This window comes from Daphnia pulicaria, chromosome 4, assembly GCF_021234035.1.
Source record: "Daphnia pulicaria isolate SC F1-1A chromosome 4, SC_F0-13Bv2, whole genome shotgun sequence".
Lineage (NCBI taxonomy): Eukaryota > Metazoa > Arthropoda > Branchiopoda > Diplostraca > Daphniidae > Daphnia > Daphnia pulicaria.
This window is the reverse complement of record NC_060916.1, coordinates 20,089,178-20,116,114: the sequence shown is the minus strand read 5'-3', so window position 1 is coordinate 20,116,114 and position 26,937 is coordinate 20,089,178. Positions and strand designations below refer to the sequence as shown.

At 38.9% G+C, this 26,937-nt stretch overlaps 6 protein-coding genes across 15 annotated transcripts in view; 2 read left to right on the top strand and 4 right to left on the bottom strand.

The window, feature by feature from the left end:
* Positions 1 to 45: 45 nt before the first annotated feature.
* On the top strand, positions 46 to 4,469 carry LOC124336715 (serine/threonine-protein kinase prp4-like). Its single transcript, XM_046790496.1, has 13 exons — positions 46 to 203; positions 266 to 406; positions 537 to 765; positions 825 to 1,555; positions 1,631 to 1,718; positions 1,795 to 2,124; positions 2,468 to 2,703; positions 3,019 to 3,172; positions 3,238 to 3,375; positions 3,496 to 3,610; positions 3,683 to 3,789; positions 3,877 to 4,008; positions 4,097 to 4,469. Exons 1-13 carry the CDS (start codon positions 199 to 201, stop codon positions 4,298 to 4,300), a joined length of 2,610 nt encoding a protein of 869 aa, XP_046646452.1. The 5' UTR covers positions 46 to 198; the 3' UTR covers positions 4,301 to 4,469.
* Positions 4,334 to 10,637, top strand: LOC124336714 (probable histone-lysine N-methyltransferase CG1716). Of its 2 annotated transcripts, XM_046790494.1 has the most exons (14): positions 4,334 to 4,442; positions 4,512 to 4,759; positions 4,949 to 5,048; positions 5,125 to 5,222; positions 5,381 to 7,047; positions 7,113 to 7,241; positions 7,308 to 7,745; positions 7,809 to 7,979; positions 8,042 to 8,324; positions 8,388 to 8,686; positions 8,754 to 8,895; positions 8,958 to 9,152; positions 9,214 to 10,287; positions 10,352 to 10,637. In XM_046790494.1, the coding sequence occupies exons 5-14, from the start codon at positions 5,384 to 5,386 to the stop codon at positions 10,508 to 10,510; spliced, it is 4,554 nt and encodes a 1,517-aa protein (XP_046646450.1). In that variant the 5' UTR covers positions 4,334 to 4,442; positions 4,512 to 4,759; positions 4,949 to 5,048; positions 5,125 to 5,222; positions 5,381 to 5,383; the 3' UTR covers positions 10,511 to 10,637. The 2 variants fall into 2 exon arrangements, with proteins under 2 accessions (XP_046646450.1, XP_046646449.1); XM_046790493.1 differs by lacking the exons at positions 4,949 to 5,048; positions 5,125 to 5,222.
* Positions 10,638 to 13,855: 3,218 nt separating this feature from the next.
* LOC124335769 (surfeit locus protein 6 homolog) lies at positions 13,856 to 16,447 on the bottom strand. Its single transcript, XM_046789216.1, has 5 exons — positions 15,918 to 16,447; positions 15,394 to 15,854; positions 14,685 to 15,326; positions 14,444 to 14,621; positions 13,856 to 14,378 (listed from the first exon to the last, which is right to left on the bottom strand). Exons 1-3 carry the CDS (start codon positions 16,333 to 16,335, stop codon positions 15,111 to 15,113), a joined length of 1,095 nt encoding a protein of 364 aa, XP_046645172.1. The 5' UTR covers positions 16,336 to 16,447; the 3' UTR covers positions 13,856 to 14,378; positions 14,444 to 14,621; positions 14,685 to 15,110.
* Positions 16,448 to 16,942: 495 nt separating this feature from the next.
* LOC124335915 (protein Mpv17-like) lies at positions 16,943 to 17,970 on the bottom strand. The gene is made up of 5 exons (XM_046789424.1): positions 17,817 to 17,970; positions 17,645 to 17,760; positions 17,362 to 17,583; positions 17,190 to 17,288; positions 16,943 to 17,124 (listed from the first exon to the last, which is right to left on the bottom strand). Exons 1-5 carry the CDS (start codon positions 17,968 to 17,970, stop codon positions 17,101 to 17,103), a joined length of 615 nt encoding a protein of 204 aa, XP_046645380.1. The 3' UTR covers positions 16,943 to 17,100.
* LOC124335914 (KICSTOR subunit 2-like) lies at positions 17,955 to 19,753 on the bottom strand. Its single transcript, XM_046789423.1, has 6 exons — positions 19,603 to 19,753; positions 19,245 to 19,531; positions 18,728 to 19,186; positions 18,502 to 18,664; positions 18,332 to 18,439; positions 17,955 to 18,258 (listed from the first exon to the last, which is right to left on the bottom strand). The coding sequence occupies exons 1-6, from the start codon at positions 19,699 to 19,701 to the stop codon at positions 18,085 to 18,087; spliced, it is 1,290 nt and encodes a 429-aa protein (XP_046645379.1). The 5' UTR covers positions 19,702 to 19,753; the 3' UTR covers positions 17,955 to 18,084.
* Positions 19,754 to 20,425: 672 nt separating this feature from the next.
* LOC124337496 overlaps positions 20,426 to 26,937 on the bottom strand; it is a 46,714-nt gene continuing 40,202 nt past the window's right edge. For 3 of the 9 annotated variants that reach the window (XM_046791502.1, XM_046791504.1, XM_046791505.1), the window contains exons 3-9: positions 26,741 to 26,898; positions 25,350 to 25,578; positions 24,837 to 25,268; positions 24,650 to 24,743; positions 23,982 to 24,188; positions 23,387 to 23,497; positions 20,426 to 21,630 (exon numbers count right to left, since the gene is read on the bottom strand). In XM_046791502.1, the coding sequence (XP_046647458.1) occupies positions 21,515 to 21,630; positions 23,387 to 23,497; positions 23,982 to 24,188; positions 24,650 to 24,743; positions 24,837 to 25,268; positions 25,350 to 25,578; positions 26,741 to 26,898 (1,347 nt within the window). In that variant the 3' untranslated portion in view covers positions 20,426 to 21,514. Of the gene's footprint in view, positions 21,631 to 22,197; positions 22,283 to 22,657; positions 22,939 to 23,386; positions 23,498 to 23,981; positions 24,189 to 24,649; positions 24,744 to 24,836; positions 25,269 to 25,349; positions 25,579 to 26,740; positions 26,899 to 26,937 lie in introns of those variants that run through there. The other 6 variants (XR_006917399.1, XR_006917401.1, XR_006917400.1 and 3 more) reach the window with 6 other exon arrangements.

The following is a 26,937-nucleotide window of genomic DNA, read 5'->3' as shown; positions in this document are numbered from 1 at the left end:
ATTAAAACAAATGCTTTCTATGTTTAAATTGGAAAATAATTTACAAGTGTTTGACAACCCTGCTGTTCGCTAGTTTGTTAGTCTGTCAAAATTTGTCGAAATTTGTCGACAAAATCATCACTGTGTTGGTATTCAATAGGTTGTTGTGTATTATTTAGATCAACGCGTGCAATTCCTTTAGTTCCAAAATACAGCAATATGAGGTAAGCTTATGGTATTCATATTCACATGATCATAAACTAAATTAGTTTGAATTCTTTTTAAGCACACCGGAGTTGAGCGACGTCGACATGCTGGTAGCCAAGAATGAAAATGAAGGAAAAGAAGAAGACGAAACCAAAAGCAAGCACAAAAAAACTAAATTAAAGAAGACTCACAAACACAAGAAAAAAGATGAAAAGCCAAAGTAAGTTTCCAAGTTTCAAAAAATTCAAACTTTTCCCGTGTATGTATTATAGATATACAAATCACATAAATTATGATATTGTTTTGTGTTGACGAAATGAATGTTGCAATCCCAATTTTCTACCTTTCAGGAAAAAGAAACGTAAACAGAAGAGGGATCAAAGTTCAGATGAATCTGAAAATGATGAACAAAAAAGGAAGAAAAAGAAAAAGATAAAAAAGGGAGAATCTGATGTGGAAACTGAACCTGCAAAAGCAAGGAAAACTCTGAAAAATGGAGTGGAAAATGGAAAATCTCAAGAAATTACCCTTGTAGATTTGGAAGAAGAATTGAATCTGGAAGAACTAATGAAACAAAAGGTTTTTCATCTCATAACATTATTTTGTAAGCATTAACAATATTGAACTTTTTTTTACAGGAGCTGCTGCAAGCTAGACTTGGTGCTTACGATTCTTCTTGCTCTGACACCGAAACCAAAACGATCGAAGTAAAAACTACTGAAAAACTACGAGACAAATTGAAAGAAATCGAAGTTTTAACCGAAACGCGAAATAAGGAATCTCGCTTAATTCGGGATAAAGAACGGATAAGAGAAAGGGAGTCAGAGCCAGAACGCAGTAGAGAAAAAGAACGAGAACCTGGACGGGACCGTGAAAGAGAAAAAGGAAAAGAACGAGATCGAGAAAAAGAAAGAGATCCTGGACGAGAAAGGGATAGAGAAAAGGAGAAAGAAAGAGAAAAAGAACGAGAAAAGAGAGAACAGCGAGATCGACAACGTGAGCGCGAGGAAAGAGAAAGGAAAGATCAACGTGAACGAGAGGAAAGAGAAAGAAGGGAAAGAGTCGAGCGCGAAAGAAGAGACCGATCTAAAGAGAGACGAGATAGAAGAGACAGAGATATGCGGTCGAAGCGCGAGAGAGAAGACCGAGATCGAAGAATGCGTGATCGTGACAGAGGTCGTGAACCAGACAGACGAGATCGCCAAACTAGAGAAAATGAACAAGATCGTGAAAGAGATCGTAATAGAGACTGGAACAGAGATAGGCCGAGAAGAGATGATCACAGAGATCGGCCAGGTAAAGAAGATCAAAGGCGTTCTACGAAGAATGGAGAATCTAGCAAGCCAAACGAGTCATCATCGGAAGATGTGTAAGAAATTTGATTAGCGTTTATGTAGATTTTTCAGCTGTTAATTGTTCCTAATTTCTGTTGCGTATTTATTAGTCCACTGGATATTGAATTTGAGGATGAAGAAGAAGACGAGGATAAGATTATTGAGCAACGCCGTAAACAGAGGGAGGAGTTGCTTAAGGTAATGCAAATTCTGAATATTTTAAACAAAGAACCTATTGGCAGTAAACATTTTTTTCTACCTACATTTATCACAGAAACTGGGAGCTCCTTCAGAAGACTCCAGCCAGTCTTGGAATGTAGAGGGCTACGTATCTGGAACATCGTCACCTTTCAAAGAAGTGCTAAACGAAGGCGGAGAAGATTCTATGATGAGCACTCCTAACATGTCGTTTGATTCTCCTATCATCGTGACAAAAAGCAGCTTTAGTGATGTGGATAGGCAGAAAGATTCTATCAGTGGTGAACCATCTGGAAAAACTGACAGTCAAACGGATACCAGGGAAGCGAAGCTTGAGGAAGAGAAGCGTGCTAAAAAGAGAGACATGTTCGCTCCGGAAGCTGATATGTTTGCGGAAGAGTACAGTGTGAGTTTCTATTTCATTATTTTTTTTCTAGTGTGCCCATATTCAATCCAGTCTACTCACAAGTAATTTCAGTTAGTGCCGAATATTACTTGCGTATCTTCGTAATTTATTTTATGAGCCTACTATTTTGTTAGAAAAATGTTTAAGCTGATGGCATTGAGATTATCGTAGATCAATAGAAGAAGCCGTGTCCGACTGCTCCTTTGGCGACGTCGTTGAAAGCAACACTTCGGCATCTTAGCTTCCTCTTGTATGAGCACACTGATGCACCATTTGTCATTCGAAGTCATGTTTGAACAATTTTAATAGCAGTTGGAAACCATTTTCTATGTACATTTAACAGAGTCCTGCTACCGCTATGGAACAAATGAAACGCGTGTCAGACAACCCTAATCTAACTGACAACTGGGACGACGCCGAAGGTTATTACAGAGTTTGCATAGGAGAGACTTTGGATGGGCGATACTCTGTATATGGTTACACGGGCCAAGGTGTATTTTCGAATGTAATTCGTGCAAGAGATCAACTTCGAGCTGGCCAAGAAGTGGCAATCAAGATTATTCGCAACAATGAGATCATGTGAGTGTTCATCAGTTGCGTATATTCCCAAGGAAGTATCCAGTTGTCAATGCACATAGTTTTCATTGAGTTTTATGCATGCTTATCAGTTCGCCTTTATAGCTGTTCTTGATTTACAGTGGATGAACCGATCGGGCAGCCCAATCAGTTGGGTATTAATCTGTTTGGATCGAACTGTTTACGTAATGCTGTGAACTATGTGCCTTGTCATCAACGGGCTTTCGCCGGATATCTTTTCCCTTATGATGGCGAGAGATGATGCCAATTTTTTTAAGTGGACACAAATTTAAAGCAATCCTCTTTTGTTCTTTTCAGGCATAAAACTGGGCTCAAAGAACTGGAGATTTTGCGAAAGCTCAACGATGCCGATTCGGAAGACAAACATCATTGCGTTCGACTTTTTCGACACTTTTTCCATAAACAGCATTTATGCTTGGTCTTTGAGCCGTTAGCTATGAATCTGAGAGAGGTGACATCACTATAAATTTATATCTATATTGATTTATATTTCATAATGCTTTCTTTTCTCCGAAGGTTTTGAAAAAATACGGCAAAGATGTCGGGCTCAATATCAAAGCCGTCCGATCTTACAGTCAGCAACTTTTCCTAGCGCTTCGGCTTCTTAAAAAAGTCAATATTCTGCATGCTGATATCAAACCAGATAATATTTTAGTAAGCCTCACTTAAATCCTCAAAAACATTAAAACTCCAATTTTTACATTCCTTTGGTTAATCGCCATGGAATACATTTAGGAATTTAAAATAAGTTGTAAAGATTTCGTTGTTTCACAGGTTCATGAAAATAAAGTAATGTTGAAGTTAGGTGATTTCGGATCAGCATCTCACGTTGCCGAAAATGAAATCACGCCTTATTTAGTCAGCCGTTTTTATCGATCTCCTGAGATTAGTAAGTAGTAGATTAAATCCCCGGTTACAATTTTCAAAGGAACTCTACAATACTCACTATTTCTACCTGTAGTTTTAGGAATGCCATATGATTATGGCGTTGATGTCTGGTCTTTGGCTTGCACCATATATGAGTTGTACACTGGTAAAATCTTGTTTCCTGGTAATTCAAACAACCAGGTAAAAATTTAATGAACTTTCTGATGTTTGATTGGTTTGTTCAGTGTTTCAAGATGTATGTGTTTTTGTGTACATTTAATTTGTTAGATGCTGAAGCTGTTCATGGATTTAAAAGGGAAATTTCCTAACAAATTGATCAGAAAAGGAGCCTTTAAAGATCAGCACTTCGATTCCAGTTTTAATTTTCTATCCCGCGAGGTGGATAAGCTGACAGAAAGGGTATTTTTAATTTTATTAAAATGAAAAAAAAATTCTCATTATTGCTTTATACCTTTTTCACTCATTTCTCTTTAATTGCATTTTGTAGGAGAAAGTAGTTATTATGTCTACAGTAAATCCAATACGTGATTTGCAAAATGAATTAATCGGGGGTCAACATTTACCTGACGACCAATACCGAAAAGTCCTGCAATTACGGGATATGCTAGACAAATTTCTAATGCTCGATCCAACTAAACGATTAACGATCCACCAAGCGTTAACCCACCCATTTGTGACGGAAAAGATTTAGAATTCTTGAATTCGACATCTCATGGCTTGGAGATTATTCGCCATTCGGTGGATATTTGATGAACTTCGATTTAGTTCAATACTTTCTTTCGCTCCACTATTCCCTTATCTAGCCTACTCCTGGATTTTGAATGAATCGAATGGTTTGACAATACACCATGTAGTTTAATTATAACAAAATTTGTTAGATTTTTTTTGATTTTTTTATTCAGCTTTAAAGGTCGTCGCATCGCATAAAAAGCCAGCCGGAGCATAGGCAATGACAAGCATCGTAAATGCCGTTCAGGCGACGCCAACGCCATGTGGGCAAAAGACGAAACTAGTGTCTGTCGTCAGTTCGGCACTGAAAAGTCGAGGATATGTTATAAATGTGGAATGGACGCGGTTTTAAATTAGAAAAACTCTGTTTAATTGGCTCTTATTTCACCAATCTGACTATTTACAATTATTGTGGCTTGTGGTAAGTTTTCGAAACGATCGTAAAGAATGCTTTGTATCTTTGGACTGGGTTGTGTTGGGGAGTGGGTGACACTTGAAGCTCAGGAGCTTACCTCAAAGCTGTTAAATTACATTAGGAAGAAACTTATTGGCCATTTGTTTAGTATTGAAAAGTGATATTTTGCCATTTGTATGATATTTTCTTCTTAAGTGTACAGGTCTGAAATTCTGTGAACTGATGGTGAGGCAAAGAGTTGTAACGTTGAAATGAAATGATTGTGGAATATTTCCCCTCATGTATTTGACTTTAGGTATATTTTAAGTTGATATATATTATTAAAATCTGGTTGGTTTTAATCAAGGTATTTCTCATCATCTAACTTCTAGTGTGAACATATTCTCTAAGACCAAATTTGTATATGTCACAACTCACCAGTGCATATGCAAACATAAGTTAACAAGAATTACTCTAAGGAATTACGCTGGTAATTTTCATTTTTCTAACTGTAATTGTAGTAGTTTGTGTTTCATAGTAAGCTTTTAATGCTTTCTTATTTGGTAAGCATGTTTGGGAAAGCTAGAACAATTGACTCCATGATATCATTACAAATTTGTGATTTTGTTTTAACTTTTTTCTTTTCAGGAAATGAGTGATCCAGAATTTAGTGCTTCTGAAGAAGGCATATTCGTTGCTGAAACTTCCAATCAATCCTCTTCTCCTTCCAAATCATCTCGTGGAACTAGTAAAAGAGGAAGAGGAAAGTCAAAACGGAGTAGAAAGCTGTCTAGTGATAATGACTCCTCTAGCAATGGCCTTCATGTATCAAGTCTTAAGCATGTAGGAAAATTTCGATATTTGTCAAATTTGACTCAAGCCGAGAATGCTGAAGCGGACTCTGCCAAACCGGTTGCTAGCCGAGGGAAAAGAGGGAATGGGAGGGGCAGAGGAAGAGGGAGGAGCTCTTCTAATCACATGACCTCTTCCGTGAACACAAGCGAACTGTCGAATCAAGTTAGTAGAAGTGGCCGTCGTATCAAACCTAATAACCGTTGGGCACCAGATGCTGATTTTGATCCGGGCCCAGTTACTAAAGTTCTTCCTACTCGTCAACGCAAGGCTGCCGTAAAAAGTGCTAAAACGATTGCCCAAGAAAAATCCCTTCCCGAGCAGCATAGTACTACCGAAAACGATGCTGACAAGGACGAAGAAGTGGCCACCTTAGAAGAATCCATCCAACAGATAGATTCTTCCTGTGAGGATCGCCTTGCAGATGTGGACAACGAAAGTAACAAGAGCAGCAGAGAAGATGAAGTTCATTCACCTTCTAACAACCTAGTTTCAGAAACGTCTGAAACAGGGCAACAAAAGCCAAACCAAAATCTCGAAGAAAATATAGAAATCACAGAAGAGGTCGACACTAAAGCCGACCTGAATGAAATTGTTGAAGTATCTTCAACTTCCCACGACATAGCACCAGCTGTAATTGACGATCAAGACCTCACTGTTGGAGATAATGACGCGTTCATTCAATCATCTGAGATCTCGGTTGAATTGGTTTGTTCTAATGAAATTGACCAAAAACATATTCCTAATGAAGAGGATGTGAAAATTGTTATGGAAGATGATTCAATGCAAATCGAGCCTGCGTCTTCTGTTCCAAGCAGTTCGCAGATTTTTTTGGATGTTGTTGAAAATTGCAATAGTGAAATTACTTCAGAGGCTCCGAGGTCAGAGTGTGGCAAAGATCTTAATCATGTTGATGCCAGTGATTCGGCGAGCAGTGAACGTGAAGACTTTTCTCAGGGATTGACCGTGAAAGAGAAAGACAGTGCGACCGATCAGTTGTACAACTCCTCAGCTGGTAACACTCCAAGGGGTGACGATGAAGCCTTCGATACCCAGTCGGTGCTCATCTCACCTAAACCTGTTAAAGTGAAATCAAGGTGGCGAAGGACTAGCGAACTTGAGCAAGTGGTTGGTCGCAACGGGAATTCGGATCAGAGTAGCTGTAATAACAGCCCACTCAGTATGTCACCAAAAACGGGTTGCAGTCTTCCAGTTCCGTCTGATAATAGAGAGAACCAATTGGAAGAAAAAAGCCGAATGGCGCTGAGCGAGAATGTCGCAATTATTCAAGAGAGATTGAAGTCTTTTGAAATCGTAGAGGAGAATCAATATTTGACGAGCAGAAAGACCAGCAAAGAGGTCAAGAGAATGTTGTGTGATTGTTCTCTTACAAAAGAAGAAATCGCTCGTGGTGAACTGGGTTGTGGAGAAGATTGCATCAATCGACTCCTTATGATAGAATGGTAAGTAAAGAAATTTCTATTCTTAAGGTAACTTTGATTTTTAATAATCTTTTGTCTACTTTTAGCGGTCCGCGTTGCCAATTAGCAGCTCGGTGCACAAATAAACGTTTTCAGAAAAGACAATATGGGAAAATCGAGGTGTTCAACACAGAGAAGAAAGGAGTAGGACTTCGTGCTTTACAGGACATGGATCCGTAAGTCTTAAAACTAATATGAGAGTTCATTTTCGTTTCAACTAACGTTCAATTTTTATCGAACAGAGGAGATTTCATTATTGAATACGTTGGTGAAGTGATTGATCCTCGAGAATTTCATCGCCGCGCTAAAGATTATGCCCGCGAAAAGAATAAGCACTACTATTTTATGGCTTTAAAGTCGGACGCCATCATTGATGCCACACAACAGGGCAATGTATCGCGATTTATTAATCACAGCTGCGATCCAAATGCTGAAACACAAAAATGGACTGTAAATGGAGATCTCCGAGTTGGCTTTTTTGCACGTAAAAGTCTCAAATCAGGAGACGAAGTTACTTTCGACTACCAATTCCAGCGCTATGGTAAAGAGGCCCAGCGTTGCTATTGTGAATCTTCCAACTGTCGGGGTTGGATAGGAGAAGATCCTGAAAAGGAAGACAAGAATCGGGATAAAAAAGAAAAGCGAGATCGGGAAAAACGTAAAAGCCGAAGTATTTTCAGGTTTGTACTGAGATGATTTGTGAATCTTTCAAACTCTTAACAGTTTTCATTGCAAATATTTAGGGATGAGGTCAACACCATTGATCTGGAAAGTGAAATTGAAAGATTGGTTACGTTAGGAGTGAAAAATCGCACCGAAACTCTTAATCTTTCACGTCTAATGGTACGAGCCGAAGATTTTGAAGCTCGGAGGAACATCCTCACAGTATTGCGTAATGCAGAGCAAGCATGCCGGTAATTTTAAGCTAGTTCTCCTATGTTCTAGTCGTGTTATTAATAGAATTTATTTTTCCTAGGCGATTGTTTTTGGACTATCATGGTCTCAAGTTGCTCTGGGGTTGGATGGTTGACGCTTCCTCCTTTGGCCAAAGTTCTGAAAATGTTCAGTTCAAGATTGATCTATTGTCTACGTTATCTAGCCTTCCAGTGCCTAATAAAACCATGCTGTTGGACAGTAAGTTGATATCAATTGTTGAAAAATGGACCATCTCGGTAGAGCCTCAGTTGGAAACGGTAAAGACGGAAAACTCAACTGAAATAGAAGAATCGTCAGAGAATCAAACAGAACTCCCCAATCAGGTACTGTTTCAATCTTAAATAAAAAAAATTCAGTGTCTAATTTGTTTGTTCCGTTACACCCAGGTCATTTCCATGTCTTCTCAATTGCTTGAATCGTGGTCAAACTTGAAAGAGGTTTTCCGGATCCCCAAAAAAGAACGAATTGAAAAAATGAAGGAGCACGAACGTGAAGCTGATCTTGAGTGGGATATGATTCCAGACGTTATAGAACAAACAAATAAGCAAAGTAGCTATGATCGACGACCAAACAACCATCACCGAATGGATTCGGGCTATCGAGATCCTAAGGATAGGGACAAGTCGAAACGGTTGAGGGAGTCTCCTGATCGAGAAAATCGCAAGATCCCACGATTGGAAGACAAGTAAGAACATTAAATGATACCCTTAAATTAATACTCATATTCATTCGAATCTGTTTTCTTGGTTTAGTATTTCTAAGGAGGAGCGGAGAAGACTATTTGCGCTTAAAGTTGCCCAACAAGATGAAGAGCAGCGAGTAAGGCGATGCCGGGAAGAAGACGTTTGGAGAAGACATTTAGAACAATGTCTATCATTTGGCGTCGAACCAACCGTAAGATTATAACTATATTTTTTGCGCAAGTTCGAATGTCTGATTGGGAATATTATTTACAGATGACTCCACTTAACTGTGAACCAACCCCTTTCATCAATTCAGCCAGCCCTGGATTTAGTATTGGATTACCTCAAGTTATTTGGGATCCTGTTCTCGGTGTTTGGCAACCGTGTTCCGATGAACATGGTTCATCTTCGGCTAATCTCTCTGCTCTTACCCCACTGTCTGAATCCAGTTCAACTAATCAAGCAAAGGTATTAAAAATTGTTCAGCATCAATTATTAGATTGCCTTTCTGTTATTCGTATTGTTTTAGATTCCAAATGAACCTCCTCTCCTTCATCTAGTCATACCAAAAGGCTATAATCCCACTGTCATGGGTCCTCTGATCATGGACTTTGACTTATGCAAACATGAAGCCTCGGGAATCCCGTATGTTCCAGCTTCACTCGTGTCCCCATTAGAAAATGATACTCTCATCGCAGGTTCTTCTCTTGGTGATCTTCAGGATTCTTCTCTTTTGTCATCTAAATTGCCTCGTTTCTGGCGGCATTCCGTTGACGAACGTGGTCGCATCTATTATTATCACGTACGTCTGCGACTACCCCAGTGGGAAATTCCAGCACCAGAAATTGATACGCCCGATTTCAGTTCCGAAGAGGAAGAAGACGTTGAAGAGGCAATTGAGCCCATCACATCAACCGCCATTACCGAACCGGTAAATTCTCCCATTTTAGAAAATTCTAAAGAGCAAGAAAAAGAACGCCGAAGAAAACTCCTTTGTCACGAAAAAATCATAAGCCCTCGTAGTGAATTCGAACGAAGTGATGATGCTCAAAGATATCGTGAGCTTAAGGAACGAGTTTTGCGCCAAAAACTTGCTCGTATTCGTGAACGGGGTCTCTGGATTGAAGAAACAAAGGCTGAAGAAAAGACCAAGAACAGAGACAAAGAAAGGAGAAAGTTAAACGAAAAAGAGAAGGAAAAAATGAGAAAGAGAGCCAAAGAAAAATATAAGCGTTCTTTGCTCAAGGGAGATGGGCGCAAAAAAATCAAAGTTCCGAGTACGAAAGACGTCTTGGAGCCAGCTGGATTAGAAGATAAAGATGGGGAGGCTGCAGCCAATGGTGAAGGGAATGATTTAAGTGTGGATAGGTACATGATGGACGGGTCATTGGATGACTACATGCTCTTAGGGGAAGGTGAGGACGAGGCTGGTGAACAAGAAAGAAATCGTGACGTATCAGCCAACACAGTGCGCAAAATTAAGGATGCTTTCCGCATGAAAATCTCATCTGATATCGTGAACATCCTCAATCCATATCGCCGACCTGATTGTAAACTAGGACGTATAACTTGCACGGATGATTTCAAGCATTTGGCACGGAAGGTATTCACTTTTAATTTTTCATGATTCGATGTTGAGACTATAATGCTTTCTTTGGATGTTTTAGATGACACATTTTGTATTGGCTAAGGAGCTCAAACACTGCCGTAACATTCAGGATTTAGTGGTAAACGACAGTGTCAAGCATAAAGCAAAGGATTTTATTAAGAAATACATGGCGAAGTTCGGACCTGCTTATAAACGGGGTAACGACGAAGACGCTTGATCCTAAAAAAATTTCCCATGTGAAAGTGTATCGGCCGACTGTTTTGTACAATGTATTTAGCTGCTGCAACTTTTATCTGTTTTAAAGAAAAACAACAGAAAACGATGAATATATGAAATTTCAACGATTTACAAACAAAGTCTAAAAAATCCTTTCCAAAAAATTTGTGGTTTTAGACTTAAGTGCAAGAAAAATGTCCTAAATAGTTACTCGAATCCATCGATCTTTAAGGTTTGCTAACACCCTATCACTGAGCTAAGACGATTTGAAATCTAGTGGCTGCCTCTGGTGGCATCCACATCGGATTACGCAATTTAGCCCCCTATGAGCTGACGATCTTTTGAACGATGATGATGATGACGAATTATGCCGACTTGTAGCTGTACCTCATGCGCGATGGAGCTGTCATGTGTCATTTCATTTTACACATTCAATTGTTTCCGGGACTTAGATGGGTTGGCGAAGGTGAGCACGATGAAGTTTTTTTTTGTACCTGGAGTGCCATGTTTTATTTGTAGGCGAATAATGATGTTGATGTTTGTTGTTAGTGAATATTGACAAGGTAGTTAGGTAGGTATAAAGGGCTAAAGCTCTAATAATTAATCCCTATTTTCTCTTAACACACTTATGAACCTATTCCCCAAATTCCATAACATATTGCTTTTGCTACAAATTTCTACATATGTAGGGCCAAAACATTGTTTAAAATGAAACAAACTTGATATGTTAATATAAAACCCCTTGTATTATTTCATCATTAAGGAATGTACATAAATTTCTTAAATTTAATAAACAGAGACAGAGAGTCTGTTCACAACAGATAGTTAAGGATTTGATAGAAGTTAAGGAGATATTAATTTAAAAAATGGTAGGTAGCCATTTTGGCTTCCTGGGTTGCTGACAGTAGAACTCCACCGACAGTAGAAACCTAATATTTTAAATAATTTTTAAAAATTTCTTTGTATGCGTCAATCGAACTCCAACGACAGTAGAACTCCAAAGACATAAGAACTCCTTGTCGCTTAGTAGAGTTCTGCTGTCGGGCTCGGGCACTGGAGTTCTATTGTCGGGTATTTTTAATAATAAAGGAGTTCTTATGTCTTTGGAGTTCTACTGTCGATGTAGTTCTACTGTCGCATACATAGAAAATTTTAAAAAATTATTTAAACAAATTGGGGTTCTAATGTCAGTGGAGTTCTACGGTCGCCATACCGCCAAAATATCCAAAACTAATCCACTTTTTCAGAAAAATTTTAATTAGTTTTAGTTCACAAGAAAAATGTACAAATAAGAAATTTGAAGTTGAAAAAAAAATCGATTTTTTGCTACCCAGTACCAACCACTAATGATTGTTTTATTTAAAAAAATCGAATTTTTACGACTTTGGATATCAGTTTTACGAGGGTCTGGGGAGATATAGTCATGGTAGGCTTCCGGGTTAGACTCGTGACCCTCCAAAAGTTTTCCTCAGATCATGCGCCTTCCAAGCCCACATTCGACCAGAGCTCTCCGCTCCTCCTGGTATTCACAGTGATGAGTGACCACCGGCGGGCGTTGGTTAGTGGTTAGTTAGGGAAACGGAGCCACAAAAAAGAAGGGAACCCAGATCATGCACTTTTCTACATCTAAGTCATAGACTACTTCAATCGCGGCCGAGTCGGGTAAGTCGGGCGGTAAGTCTCTTGGGAAATGGCGCAATATCGTCTTTAACGAAGACACTGGTGGACAGAATTTTAGCACCTAGCAGGCGAATAGCATTACGAAAGACTGAAAGTAAAAGTTAACATCTTAATCTGATTAAATTGCGCTGTCGATTCACGGGCTCTATGAAGATGTGACTGCAAAAAAGGGAACATTTGGAACGTTGAACACCAAAAGCAGTTCACACACGAGTCGGTCCATGACACCGACCAATAATTAAGAAAAACTCTATGAAATGAAACAAAAAGTATTTCATGCGATTTCATGTTAGACATTCATGCATGACAAATAGAAAATGTTCAACAGCTTCTCAGCGATTGTCAACAATGAAAGAGATCAATATTTGTCTAAATTTGGAGAAAATACACATGATTAATAGTCATATGGCAAAAGGCATTGCCCGTGCGATCAAAATTGGGAGAGCATTTTTAACTTTTGGTGAAGACGAAGCAAAAGAAAAGAAAAGAAAAAAAAACAAAAAAACAAATCTAAACTTTTAGATTGACATTATTTGTTGGTCACGGAATTGGTTCTTCGGAAATCGCCGATGGGAACATAAAAGCTTTGAATGGGACATCGCCCAAAAGACCAATGGAATTAATCTACTCGTCAGTTATTAAAGCCTCGCTTCCTAAAACTAAAACCTCAAAGCTAGATCTATAGAAGAACAACTTGGAACTGTAAATGTGCTGTAAATGTCCACAACTTTCTAAGTTTTGAAAAAGAAGTCATCACCTTTGTAGGATAGGATAGGATCTTCTTTTGTGAATAACCTTTTTGGATCTATCAGCCATTACAGTAGCAAGATGGAACTTTCCCAATGAATCAGCTACAGATCCAAATGAGAACAACTATTTCTGGATAGTAAAAACGAGACTACAGGAATTGAAAATGCCTTGTTTTTTACTTAAGAATCGATAGTAGTTAAACGGAGAACGACAATCCTACAATGAGGAATTAGATAATGACGTAAACAAATCCTTAATTAGATCGACAAAAATGTTTGTAACGTGATTAGAGTTCACACACCTTAATTTCATTACCCAACAATTTGAATCTTCTATTTCTGCCCAGCCACATGCTGTAAGGCCTATGGAAGATCAATCCTGCCGCTTGATTCGTCCTATTCGCTTATCGATTCTGAGGTTGCTTTTTTTTATTTCACACTTTAAGTCCGAAGTCCAAACAAAGGTCGCCAAATTCAATGTCCAAAGTTCGGAAACTGTCAAACTCCGAAGTTACACTACAGTGTACATTCTACATTCTACATTTACAATTACAGCAGACAGCATTGCATAAAAAACAAGCCAACTTGCCAGCGTTGCTGGTTTTATGTACAATTTTTACTTAATTTTTTTTTGTTTTTACTTTTTACCGTTTTTTACAAAGAATAAAAACAAACCTGATCGCCTGATGTGTAGATGCGCAATTGCGCACACATTCATGATTTATCAATAAGTTACAGAAAAGGAGTTAACTTTTATTCCTTTAAGTCGAAGCAATTTTGACGGAATTATAAAAAAAAAGTTCTTTATACAGATTTTACAGATGTACTTTTTAAGCAGAGCTTATGTTTAACTTTGCTAGGGGATGATTTCATGTTGCCAAAAGCATTTTGTGTTATTAGCTAGCAAAAACGAAAAAGAAGATTTTCAGTTAGTATTCAAAACAAAATAACCACTACTGATTAATAAGAATGACAAAGTATTTAGAAATCCACATCAAAGTTTGGGACCGTTTTCTTACAAGTTTCTGAAAAATCTGCCAAATGGTAAAAATACACGAAGAGAAGGTGAGAAAAAATGATGGAAAGATGGATTGATAGAAGATCTTCTATCATCATCATCATCGTCAATCGAGTGACGATTATGTTCCCGGAAAACATGAGGTTGTCGAATGGAAGAAATGGTAGTAGTGGGAGATGATGTGGACGTGTGATGAATCGTAGATTTTTCGGAGACATCAAAGATTCCAGAGAAAAAATCTGACAATAAATCAATGAGATGAGCTGCTGATTGGGAACCATTGTCAGTAAAATTCGACACTGATGACGTATTGGTGATCGTAAGGTTGAAAGATTTCGACTTTATTGCCGACTGTTTCGTTGTCGATGAAGCATTATTAGACCCTGCTTTGACTGTGCTGCTGTTTGTTTGGGAATCCAAGTCTAACAACCACACAGTTTGCAATATTAACTAAAGGTTACGAATGAAATTACTAATTTAAGATTACGTGTAGAGTTCAAAAAGTGATTCGAACTTCCAGAAATTTCTTCACTCGAAATATCATCACTTGCAGCTATCACCAAATCGGAAGAGCCTTTAGGACTTTTGTTAAGACTGGGGGCACTACTCACCAACTCGATGATAAGTGCAAATAAAATTGCAATGCCGAGTTTGTATGCGAACATCTAAATAACAGTAGAAATGTTTAACTTAAGGTCACATTTTACGACAAAGGGGAAAAATCTTACCTTCATGTCGAGTGCATATGATTAGCCTGTCCGACGTACGCGTTCGCTTTTCTAAGACTGTGTTGTGCATGAGAGTGACAGTCCTAGATGTAATTTTTACTTTAAGGCATGGTATCCTAAGGGTAATTGGGGCGAAACCAACAAATCACATTCGTTTTTACTGGCATTGCCTCTATCGGTATTCTAGTTTATTACCTTTTTAAATTACCCTATACCCTAATCTATAATCTATAACTTCTAGTTTCCGAATACACGTCACTGAAAAAGTTTTTTTGGTTATCTTTTTTAATAAAATTATCAATCTTTTCAAAATTTTGTCCACAACCATGGAAGGCATGCCAGTGTATTTTTATACAAAACTATCACGACACGGCTTGCACACGATAGGACATAGGTCAGCTCATCCACGAATCGGTGTCGGGTCATTCATACGATAAATTTGCCTTTCTTCGCTAGTTTATTCAATTTATGTTCCTTCTTTTCGTTCTTCTTCTTTTTGATGTTGGCATTTCTTTTCTTCTGTACGTCTTCCTTTTTCTTTTCCTGAGCTTCAACGCGTTCACCCCACTTCTTTTTACTTTGTAATTTAATTTTATCCTTTTTCTTAATAGATTTAGCGAGCAATTCCACATTGTCTTTCACCTATAATAACACAAAAGAACAGTTTCAGCATCAAATTATCTGTTGAATATTAGTAAGTAGCATTTACCTTGACACCTTCAGCCCTTAGAAGAGCACCTTCCCATGCTTGTTGTTCTTCAATACTTCTTGCTTTTTCAATATCACCTTTAGCCTCCAAGAATTTAACCTTTTCTTTGGTTTTCTTAATTTTAATCATTGCTGCTTTTGGATCTAAGGTGGTTTTTTTCAGGATAGGTGATGTAGTAGTCAGCTCACCAAAATCAAATTTGCTGAAAACCATGCGACCTTCGCTGTTGAAAATGGGCTTAGGTGGTCTACTTGTGACTGTTGGCTCAGGAACTTCTGTTTTGACAGTTTCTGTAGATGGAAAATTTGAAGATGCTGTTGCTGCTTTAGTAGCTTGTGCCAGTTTAGCTATTTTGGATCTCATTTTGTTATTTTTCCTTTTCAGTTTTTTCTTCTCAATTTTATCTAACTTTCTCTTGAGTTTGGTTTTCATTTTTTTGTCAGAAAAATCCATTTTTTTCCCTGAAAAACAAGTCTTAATTAAACTGATTGTTAAATAATAAATATTCATTAAAAAATAAACACCTGTGAATTGTGAGAGTTTGGCTGCAAGGCGCTCCTTTAATTCTTCTGGATTGCATGCACGATTTCCCACATCAACTTGCTTTGTAGAACTGATGTCAACACTGATCTCGTCACCTTCAACATCTTGTACTGTAGAAACACCCTGAGTTGGAATATTGGTCAATAAGCTAGAAATGAAAAGGTCTTCAGAGGAGAGTTGCAACTTTAAAGCTGCAATGTCGATGGGCCCTCTTTTTTCTTCCGGTTCTGGACTTTTAGGATCCATTTTCTTCATATTTTGTTTGGTAGATAGTTTTGAGTTTTTGTTTTCCGTTTTACCATTTACCAAAATAGCGGGAGCCATAACTGGGCTGGAAGAATTCTTCCCTGATTTAGATTTCCTTTTATCTATTTTCCCACTTTCAAAAGATTTACTCATTAAAAACTTTTCGTTATTTGAAATTTACAAAACGTTGTCCTTCGCAACTGCTAGAGTAGACACGTTTTTGTACTGCTGCTGGGGATCGCCATTTTGCTCACTAGTTCAACAACGCCAGGTAGCGGCAGTTTCTCAAAGCTAATGCTCGATACAAAATGAGCGGGTATCCTTTAATTTTTATAAATGGTTTCTTTTTTTTGCCATGCTTTCTATTTTTTACTTATAAAATAATGCAATCGTATTATCTTTGGCAAAGAACTTGTCTTTAAAGAAGAAGAAGCTCAGAAAGTCTACAGTGCACAACAGAAAAGCCCTTTAAAACGAAAGAAAAAAGAATCGCGAGACAACAGCGCGAGTTAAAGAACTATTTACTATTTACCAGAGCGCACCTTTTTAAAAATCTTTTGACCACCAACAGCACCAAGTGGTCGTTTTAAAATGTACTGACTAGTTTAGGAATTGTATAATAGTAGACATCACAACTCAAATAATGGTGGAACTGATCTAAAAAACTGATGATGTTGTATTTGTATTGTTTACATGGCTCATAAAGTGACAAAAGTAAATAAATAGGCACAATGTCATTTAGATACAAATGAAACAAAAATAATTTGTAACCAGCACAATTTATTTTCTTTCAAAAAACACCAAGTAAAAAATATTACCTCTATCGAGACTTAAAGATAAAGTCTTATAAAGACTTAGAAAGACTAATTGAATTTTGATGTAAGAAAAATTGTGCAGTAACAACTTTTTCTTTCAAGGCTAAGTACGATTAGTAACAAAGGCCTGAAGAAAAAAAAATTTACATTATATGCTATGAGTACTAACACCATTTAAATTTAAAAACTCACCAAATATGTGTTCCAAAAGACAGCCACAAATTGAGCAACAACCACTCTGTGTTGTAGGGGTATGAAATAGAAATTTACCATTTGAACCATTGGCCAAACCTACACAAGTATATCAAAGTTATTATGTTATGAAAATATAGCTTACAAAGGTCAAATATTTCAGTATAACAACCTTCCAATTAGTAACCAGAATCTCAGGAAAATCTTGTTTTACTCGAGTAGATATCTGTTTCGGGCCTTCCCCATTGAGAGTTCCCATTGTGCTTAAGAAAATTACAAGGAAAGTTGGTGCGAATAAAAGCTGATCAACTGAGACTTTGAGAAGAACACCTTTCACACCAGGAGATTTAATGTAACGATCTAAAACATTGTACCACCCTCGAATAGCAGGTCCCTAGACAATTAAAAAAGTTAATCAACTCCATTAAGTTATGTAAATGACTTCAGTTACTGACCGCAACACACAGTCCAAAACCAGCGAATTTTGCAGTTCTCAAAAAGTTATAGTCTTTTGCTTCTTTCTTTTCAACAAATACTTGGGACAAAAAGTCTCCGGTTCCCATGAGAATTGCTAAGCAAAATTGGTTAATAATAGAATGCCATTTCTTTAAGTTATTTAGTACATGCCTGTTTGAACAGCTTGAATTCCATAAGGATATTTATGGAGCAAATTTTTATATATTTTGGAGATAGATGACATTTTTTTACACAAAACTATGAAAAAATTTTTCACAAAAGTAAAAAATAAACTCAACACTCCTCGTGTCAACATGATTGCCATATCGCATTTAATATGCGCATGAAAGCAACGCAAAATTTTTTTTTACAGAATTGGTCGCAGACTCGCAGCAACGAGACCTTTTCGTAATTATAGGCTACTATAACCAGACAATTTCTATGATGAGCCAGTGCCTTTTAAGCAATTAAAAATTCGGGTCCCTCTAAGTTGTTGGGTTATTTCATTCATGAAACTAACGATGTAACTCTCTTTCTCTAGTCGTTTTGATTCGAAAATCAAGACCAACGTCAGCCGCGGTTCAACCCGCTGTAAAAAATAAGTCCGTTGTGCCTACACAAGGAAAATGGAAAACATGAACCAATTAAAATATTATTGATTCCACAATGAGAGTGTGTCTACTTACCCTGTGATCAAATACATATACTAGCTTTTCATAATTCGACAAATCTTGAATACGATCAGCCAATGTCATGATCACGCTTGGCCAGTAAGGAATTTCTCGAATAGATTTCTAAAATATAAATGAAAAAAGACTGACGTTCAACAGCAAATTTAGTACATGGACAGGTTTACATCAGGAGAAGTGAAGATGCACGGGTATGAATCCAATCCTTTAGGGGTGTCTATCGGTTTGTTGGGATGGACATAGCCCGGTCCACGGAATGATTCAAGACCATTTACATCCAGTATTAAGGAAACTGCACGAGCATCAGCTTTTCTCTGGAACGCTTGAATTCTAAAAAAGGCCAATATAATAAATTGTAATAATTTAAATTATATTTGGCTATGAATTTCTTACAAGTTCACATAGTCCAAACTTTGCTTTGCACATAATGTTTTTAAATCCTGAGGAGTTGAATACTTAGAAAGCACTTCATAAAAGTATAGGGTGAATTTTGAAACACTCAAGCACTTGAATTTTATAAGCCACTGGAAAAGTTGTGGGGAGGTTGGGGTTTTGAAAAGCCCTAGTCTTCTTGTTTCTTTTAATTGGAAAATTTTCGCCCATGTGTCCAATTTGGCTTGAGTTTCATTGATTTTCAATAATGCTGGAAGATAATTCCATGAGGCCATCTCTACATTGGCATCCAGCAGATGTGTAAGTATTTCACATTCATATGCAAAAGAAGATTTTAATGGTTCCATCAAAGGATGATGAAACTTGATGTCACTTGTTTGGCTTAAATTGTGAATTTGAGGCAGAAGTTCTTCCAGATTGTTTTGTTTTGATGATCCAAAGGCAGATAATTTTTCATAACTAGATTGAAATAAAAATTTTTAAATGTTGTTGTGCTGCATAATAAAAAGAAAATTACAATTCCATTAGCTCTAATCTGGCTGAAGCAAATTGAGCAAGTTGGCCAAGTAGATGAACAACAAGTAAATCTAACTGTGTGGTTTTAGAGAATTCTTCAGTTCGCTTGCATTCCATTCTTAAAGTATCATAAGCAGATTTCAGGGAGTTTTCCTTGCGTAGAAAACTTTTTGGCACAAGGAATAAGAGGGCCATGTATGATTTCTCTGTAGTAGCCAGTTGGGATAAAGTTCCCATGAGATAAGGCCAAATTCCATTTTGATTCTTGTTAGTATCACGTTCCTTGTCCTAAATACAAAAATTGTGAATGATTCGTACAAGAATATAAGTTAAATTATAAACCAAATTAAATCACATACTACAGCATCTTTGCATTTATCAAATGAAGACTGAGCCAAGCCGTTGAAGTAGGTTTGAAGGAAATTTTCTTCACGATTTGTTGCTAGAACGTCTGCCATTTCTAGCCATCTCGATCCTCCATGGACTGAAGTATACCAATGTTTGTAAATATTTCGTCTGACTAGTCTGCTCCAAGCGGTGGAAATCTAAACTTTTCTGTTCAACCCACCATTCGATAAATTGGCGGCTTGTCGTTTTTACAGTCCTCTCAGAGTCTCAGAAGTCAGAATGATAACTTTAGGAAATTGAAGGTTTTTTTTTATTTTATACTTTTTTTATGAAATGAAAATTAGTAGAGAATACGATATCGGATGCGACGAGTATAATACATTTAATCACGATCAAAAAAAGATTTTAGTTGTTAAAATGTGCAGTTAGTCACGTTTCCGGATGGGTAGATCTCTGGAACGGTCTGGAACAGAGCACTGTGCTGAGTACTCGTCAGGTTATTAATATCATTTTCCATATAATAATGCTAACAATTCTAAAATAATTCGTGCAAATTATTTATCCAGTGTGCAATTACTGTCCTACCAATTTAGTATTTACAATCATATTTGTCCGTATCATTTAAGAAAATTTATTCTACAGCACTTCCTTGTCTGTAATTATTATGCAAATTACTGCATGAATATATATATATTGTACATTATACAATTACTTGGCTTTTCTAATCATTTGCTATTTTTCCAGGCTATAATACCTTTTTGATGCGTCTAATATAGTTTGTTACTATGAAGTATGAAGTGAGATTTTTTAAATAAGCGACACTATACACTTTTATAAAGGGAAAGCCGTCAACCGTATATTTATTAATTGCAAAGAGGGCCAGAGCAAAAGGGGAAAATTCTTTCAGTATTTACAATACACAACGTTGTGGAAACACATGAACGTAAAACCCGCTCATGCGATCCAAATAAAAAAACCCAGCCCTTATTGGAAGAAAAATATTACAGAGAACAGAGACGGTTGGATGGACGAATTTTCGGGACGCCAATACAGTCATCTCAATACACAAAACGAGACAGGAAACGAAAAGAAATTAAAACGCAAGAAGACCTTATCTGATTACGCTATTCAGAAAATAACGAAAACAAAAGAAAGGTCGTTTTCTACAAAAAGTGTGGAAAGAGAGAATTTAGAACAATTGGAATAATCACTTATGCACAAATTTCTTTTTTTTTCTGAGTAAAAAATAAAAAAAGAGGAAAGAAAAGAAAAAAATCTTGATCGTCCTTGTTTTTTATGATTGAAAAATTAAATAAATTCTCTCGTGGATGTTTCGGCTACAGAAGCTTTTTTGACATGTTGTCCAATGGTCTCTTTATTATATAGGTCACCCAACGACCCGGTGCCACCCGAATTCACACGCACACACTCACGCATACAAGGAATAATAATGAAAATTAAAAAAAAAAAGAAGAGCGTACATGCACACACAAAAGTTTTCCTAGCACACAGTTTGGTTTACACTCTTTCTACAAGGAAAAGCGAAAGAGCTCAGATGTGGTCAACTGTCCAAGTCTGCTTTTCTCACTAATATTTCGATACTTACAAAATAATCTAGACTGTGTGAAACTGGGAAGAACCATTTTTAAAAAAGGAAGAGACATTTTGAAGAAAAGAAAAAAGAGACAGACCAAGGCCCACTTGCAAAGAAAAATAAAAACGAGCGGAAAACAAAAGAAAAACAAACAAAACGGAAAAAAATGTCCAAGTTATAGCAAAAAAATTGACGGTTTAAAAAAAAAGATTAAGAACGGTCATGTACATTCACAGACAACATCCCTACTACGTTCCAACTATTTAAAGACGGGCTTGAACGCGGTAGGGAGATGACGGCACCCATCACCAAAGACGCTCAGAACGACATCAATTCCACTCCCCGTAGTACGACGCTCGCGACGGCGCTGCAATTGGGACATAGCTGCGCGGGATCGGCAAGCGACCGTAGATGCGGGAGTAAGCCGAGTCTGTGAGCTCTGTTTCTAAATGACAAAAGAAAAGAAAACACAAGTTACAAAATGCGCTGAAAAACAAAAACAAAAAGACGGAAATTTTGATTCGGCGTTAGAAAAAAGGAAGCATCAAGCCATCAAACTACGTAGTTCATTATTCTAAATCATTCGGTTTCCTTTCCGTAAACAATCCGTGGCCATCATCACTCGGGTGCATAGGTTTTCAGTTCCAGCACGCTTCTGTGGTCAATTGAAACGAGGATATTGCCACCAGATGTTTACAGCGTTTTGTCCATTTTTGGCCGTAAACAAAATGGATCAGTGCTTTAGCAAATAAATTTACCAGACCGTAAAACGAACTTTCAAACGAGCTACACATCGATAAAGATTGCCTCCGCTAGGAATGTTAACCGTTTGACATGAAGACTACACGCCGTCGGCTGCACGACAGCAGCACGATCAAAAATAGAAAAAAACAAAACAAAATATTCTTTGCCAATAAAACTGACAAAAGAGAATGCTGCATAGTTTATCAATGGGAAAATAAAGAGACAAAGACAGAGGGAAAGAAAGAAGCAACTTGTCTCAATGCCTTACCAGCAAATAACAAAAAAATACAGCGGAGAGAAAGTAGCCCAACAACCTGGTCATGCATCCCAATAACACTCCCATTCTGCTGCGTCTGGTCGAACAATAAACACAAAAAAGAGAAAGAATTTGATCACCCATCGATTCACAAAATCGTGGTAACAATTGGTTTTTCATTTCGTTTCGTTTTTTATCTTGTCAGATGCCGTCATGAAGGGCACAGCTGGAAGCTGTGCGGAAGAAGAAACCCTGGTTTTGCGTGTAATTTCGAACGAAAACCAAGGTGGTCGTTTAAAAAGGAAAATAAAAAATAATAAAACTAAAGTCTTTCATGTCCAAACAGCAGTCAAAAAGTAACGGAAAATAGCCATCGTAATGGTCACAACAACATGGCGGTTGCTAATTTCTCTTACGAGTGAAAAAAGAACCGAAATGCAGAAACGATGTGAAGACATTATGTGGGTTGTACCGTTGGAAATGTTGCCATCTCGGTTGCGGTCGTCTGTTGTCGTCATTTTGGATATAAGGTAAGTGAACGTAAGGGAAAAAAACAAGGAACAAAATTTTGGAATGGAATAAAAATAAAAAGGGTAAAATCAAAAAAGGGTAAAGAGGAGTAAAAGGATAGGAGTAGGAGGAGGAGGATATTTATGGTGGCGTCAGTGACTTCTCGTTTTTAGCTGTACGGCGTGCTGAGGGTGCGGATGTTTGCCACAGCTTTCTTGTACGTCTTGATCGTCGTGGCCGTGTCTGTCAGCGTAATAGACAAGAAGTACACGTCAAAGGTAGGTCGATCGCACTTTTGTCAGGTTTGCAACACACAAGCGCCATCGACAAGTCGATGCAATTTTCATTGCGATTAATGAAAGAAACATAGTCAAAGGAGGTGGGAAAATAAAAGGGCGGGGAGGGGGGGATTCTGGTTAGGCAACAGCTACAGAAATGAACGCTCGGATCGGGTGCGCCTCATCAGTGACGACGTGTCATGGCGAATGCGACCCTTTTAAAGTCTCGTCCGAGTTGATGGTCCATAAAAAGAAGTTATAGGTCGGTAGATGAATGCCAAATACAGAGGAGAGAGAAACGAGAGAAAGATAGATGGCTAGTCAAAGAGTGAGTGAGAGAGAGAGACTTTCTATTTAGGGAGGGATTCAGTAAGGTGGTACGGTACGGTATGGGAACGGGGGAAAGGACTCACCTGGGCTGTATCCATGGGGATGGGAAGGTACCCACGACGTAGGATTGCGTTCGAAAGGATAAGCTTTCCATAACCGTTGAATATCGGGTGTGACGCTGCTCGGCAGCGAGGCTGTGCGTTTCGCGTACGAAAAACGGGAAAAAGCAAGGGGAAATAAGATCAATAAAAAGGGGAAACCATTTTTTCGCTTTTGACGATTTCCTTTCTCACGGTTGCTGCTTTGTATTCTTTGCGTGTACGCAAAGGAGAAGGGAAAAAAAAAGGTTTTCTTTTGATTGAAAAATCGGTAATTTCATATTCTCCCCCCTTTTATGATCATTATCTTCTCTTTGACTTGTAATATTAAAGATATAGCATATAGCAACCGTGCGGATGGAAATGACGAGGCTGAGGTGGATGCCAACCAAAGGAAAGGGAAAGTTTGTATCAGATGTGTTTTTTTGTATGGGAATATAATAATAAAACGTAAAAAAAAAAATGTCGTGATTCAGTGCGACACCGTAGTACCATAAAACGTGTCACCCAGGTATAAAAGATTTGCGTTGGGAACGTTCAAATAGTTTGTGCATTAGAAATAGTTGTCAAACCCAATTACCCATTCCGCTGTCGAAGCTTCGCGAGTGCCACATTTGATGAGTCTGCATGGGGTGTCCATGAGACAGGGCAGCTTGGTATGTGCCCACATGTGGCGTCATCTTCATTTTGATCTCGGTTCCGAGCTCTTTGACCGGCTTCTCATTGGTGTTCTTGTTCTTCACGAAGTTGGAGACGCGAGCACGCAGACCGCAGTAGTAAGGATCGTCTGCAATTCATAGACAAAAAGGGGAACAATGAAACGGCGAATTTATGATAAAGAAAACTCCTCAATGGCCCATAGACAATCGATTCAAAAATTATTTAACAAAAAGGCTAAAAAGAGAGAGGTTGGCTGTTCTTCTCTTTGCCAACTCATCATTAAGGAGTCGAAAGCAGCTCGGAATCATTACATCGCGGTAGCAGCGAGTAGCTTCCACGAAACCAATCCGTTCGTCACACACACACACACACACGTTCAGTGAAAGTCTCTTCTAGATTGGTCATCGGCCCAACTCAAAACACTAAGCACTATTGTACGTAGAGTTATCCAATCATGCCTATGCTGAGTAACAAAGCCGCAACACTAATCGACACGGTTGTTGGATCCTCCGTTGATTGCACAAGGGGGCAGCAGCTAGACACACTTTTTAGCGCTGGTGGTTGTTACTTGACTATAGAAACTCTCACCGTATTTTTTGTCGGTCGACAACAGCTTCTCTTTGCTGGGCCGAGTTGAAGCGAAGGCTTTGTATCCATTCTCGTCGATTTCGTCGTAGTCGGGCTGTTGTGGGGAAAGAAAGAAAAAACAAAATTTTAGTATTTGTTAGAAAAATTGGGGAAATGAACTTTCGTCTTTTTGTCGACGACGGCTCACTTTTGGAATGTTTGAGCCGTAAATGCCATTGTCGCGAGGTGGTAGTTTGGGTGGTTTGTCGCCACGTTTAGTGCCAATGACCGCGTTCGAGTTGGCCGGTATGGTTCCGTTGCCGTTGTTGCTGTTGCCATTGTGCGACGAGCTGCCGCTAGAGCCGCTGCCGGCCACGCTGTACGGGTCCTCATCGGGAATGGGAATGCGCGGGCGATTGCGAATGTCCGAGCGCTTGCTGACGGGTGGCATCTTGGATTTGAGCATATCCATGGCCACAATGTTGACAATCATGACCCAGCAGGGACAGTTGAGCAGCTCCATATCGTTCTTGGCAAAGGCGATGGCCGTGATGCATTGCATTTCCAGTTTGCGGCGATCGGGATAGGCCCGTTTCAGTTCGCGGGACACGTTCTGCTGGAATTTCTTCATGTCGAACAGCTGTTTCACGGAGGGATAAAACCAAAAACAAACGGTGATTAGTTTCACATCACAGCAGGTGTTGCGTCATCATTCTCTTACCAGGTAGCCTTTGCCGAATTCCAGGGCTCCCTGCGGCAGCTTGAGGATATCATTGCCGATGCCGTTCTCATCCGAAGTGTTTTTGATGTAGATGTTACTCTTGGAAACGCGCTTGATGTGGATGTTTCCTTTCTCGTCCATGCGGACCTTGGCGCCTTCGCCGATCTGACGTTTGGCTTCCTCGGTCCGGTTGTCACGCATCGGGTTGTCGAATCCGTTCAATCCAATCCTATCATTCACGAATGAAAAGATACAAGGGGGAAATTAAAAATGGCGTCACGAGATAAAACAAAAACAATTCAATTTTAATTCAATCAATCGTCGAGAGGGAGTTTCCGCTCGACCATTTTGTGTTGTTGAGTACGGCTGCATTCTTTTCATTTCTTCTCCTTCATTTGGCCGCCTCCCGATTTGTGTGTCAATGGAACGTGGAGGTTCCAAAGGCATTTTTATTTCCTTATAAGGCCGTCACCTGGCGTTCGTCGCCTGGGCATCTGCTGGCAGCCAAGAGTTTTCTCGCGTGTCTTTCCTTCTTCTTCTTCTCGCCGTGTGCCTTGGCTAGACGCCACGGTTCTCATTTTCTTTTTCTTTCTCTCTTTATATGCGCAGGATCCCGTTTGACACATTTGGTTGCATGAATCCGAGTGTATATAAGCCGAGCCGGGGGGAAAATGGGTCACTTTGCCCAGTTAAGCGCGCAACAAATAGATCAGCGAGCAGAGCGTGTACAGTGGGAACAGCTGCTGGGTGAAACGAGCCGGTCTACAACGTTGTTGTCACTCGAGTGTGGTGAATGCCCAATCGTATGTACATTTAGCGCGATCCGATGAAAGAAAACGCAGCGCAGACAAGAGAGAGAAAGAAACGCCGAGAGTCAACTTTCGCCCCCTCGAGCTTTTTTTACTAAGCGATGAGAGGACGGATAGGAGCCGCGTGTACACACAGTTTTGTTGCTGGCGAGTCGGGACGATTGAGGCTACGCGGAAGAACTCGACTTCCCCATTTCTCGTCATTGCGCAAGTCGTCACCGGCCGTCTCTCATCATCTGCACACTACAGTTGTATAAAGAAAAAGTTTCGACGGTGGCGGTGGTGGTGGCGCTTTCTGCTCGGCCGCTCCCTCCATGACACACAGAGCCATGCCTGACCAACTTCATTTTGCATGAAATGGACACAACAAGACGGAAGCCAATTTTGGTTTTTCTTCCTCTCGTTGAATCGAAAGTTTGTTGGCTCTTTCTATGTTTTGATATTGAAGGCTCACTTACTCACTGAGAGGTTCAGCGGGACGTTACAAAAAAAATGACACGGCTGAGCAACGAGAGGTGACTGGCCAGGAATAATAATAAAAAAAAGATACAAATAAAGAGAAAATCGGAATGAAATTGTTACCGGAATCCGTCGAAACCATCGTCGCTTCCGTTAATCTGAATGGGGATGGCCCGGGCGTACGCTTTGGCCACACGGCGATTGCGTTCCATGACGATGAGCTTGGCCCAGATCTCGTCGTCGATTTGATGCCATTTGTCCAAAACCTCTTGGATGTGGTCCTAATCAAATCATAAAAGAAAGAAAGAAGAAAACATTAG

What these genes read in the sequence shown, in the direction of transcription:
- LOC124336714 (XM_046790493.1), top strand. Translation starts at nt 5,384, where the DNA reads ATGAGTGATCCAGAATTTAGTGCTTCTGAAGAAGGCATATTCGTTGCT. An exon ending in GCTTTACAGGACATGGATCC is followed by an intron (nt 7,242 to 7,307) that starts GTAAGTCTTAAA and finishes TTTATCGAACAG; the next exon opens with AGGAGATTTCATTATTGAAT. An exon ending in AAAAGCCGAAGTATTTTCAG is followed by an intron (nt 7,746 to 7,808) that starts GTTTGTACTGAG and finishes GCAAATATTTAG; the next exon opens with GGATGAGGTCAACACCATTG.
- LOC124336715 (XM_046790496.1), top strand. An exon ending in AAAAAAGATGAAAAGCCAAA is followed by an intron (nt 407 to 536) that starts GTAAGTTTCCAA and finishes TCTACCTTTCAG; the next exon opens with GAAAAAGAAACGTAAACAGA. An exon ending in ATTCGCAACAATGAGATCAT is followed by an intron (nt 2,704 to 3,018) that starts GTGAGTGTTCAT and finishes TGTTCTTTTCAG; the next exon opens with GCATAAAACTGGGCTCAAAG.
- LOC124335769 (XM_046789216.1), bottom strand. Translation starts at nt 16,335, where the DNA reads ATGAGTAAATCTTTTGAAAGTGGGAAAATAGATAAAAGGAAATCTAAA. An exon ending in CAAACTCTCACAATTCACAG is followed by an intron (nt 15,855 to 15,917) that starts GTGTTTATTTTT and finishes CTTGTTTTTCAG; the next exon opens with GGAAAAAAATGGATTTTTCT. An exon ending in TAAGGGCTGAAGGTGTCAAG is followed by an intron (nt 15,327 to 15,393) that starts GTAAATGCTACT and finishes GTGTTATTATAG; the next exon opens with GTGAAAGACAATGTGGAATT.
- LOC124335915 (XM_046789424.1), bottom strand. Translation starts at nt 17,970, where the DNA reads ATGGCAATCATGTTGACACGAGGAGTGTTGAGTTTATTTTTTACTTTT. An exon ending in TTCTGGTTACTAATTGGAAG is followed by an intron (nt 17,289 to 17,361) that starts GTTGTTATACTG and finishes ATACTTGTGTAG; the next exon opens with GTTTGGCCAATGGTTCAAAT. An exon ending in TCTTTTGGAACACATATTTG is followed by an intron (nt 17,125 to 17,189) that starts GTGAGTTTTTAA and finishes TTTTTTCTTCAG; the next exon opens with GCCTTTGTTACTAATCGTAC.
- LOC124335914 (XM_046789423.1), bottom strand. Translation starts at nt 19,701, where the DNA reads ATGGCAGACGTTCTAGCAACAAATCGTGAAGAAAATTTCCTTCAAACC. An exon ending in AGATTAGAGCTAATGGAATT is followed by an intron (nt 19,187 to 19,244) that starts GTAATTTTCTTT and finishes ATTTCAATCTAG; the next exon opens with TTATGAAAAATTATCTGCCT. An exon ending in TATATGTATTTGATCACAGG is followed by an intron (nt 18,259 to 18,331) that starts GTAAGTAGACAC and finishes TTCCTTGTGTAG; the next exon opens with GCACAACGGACTTATTTTTT.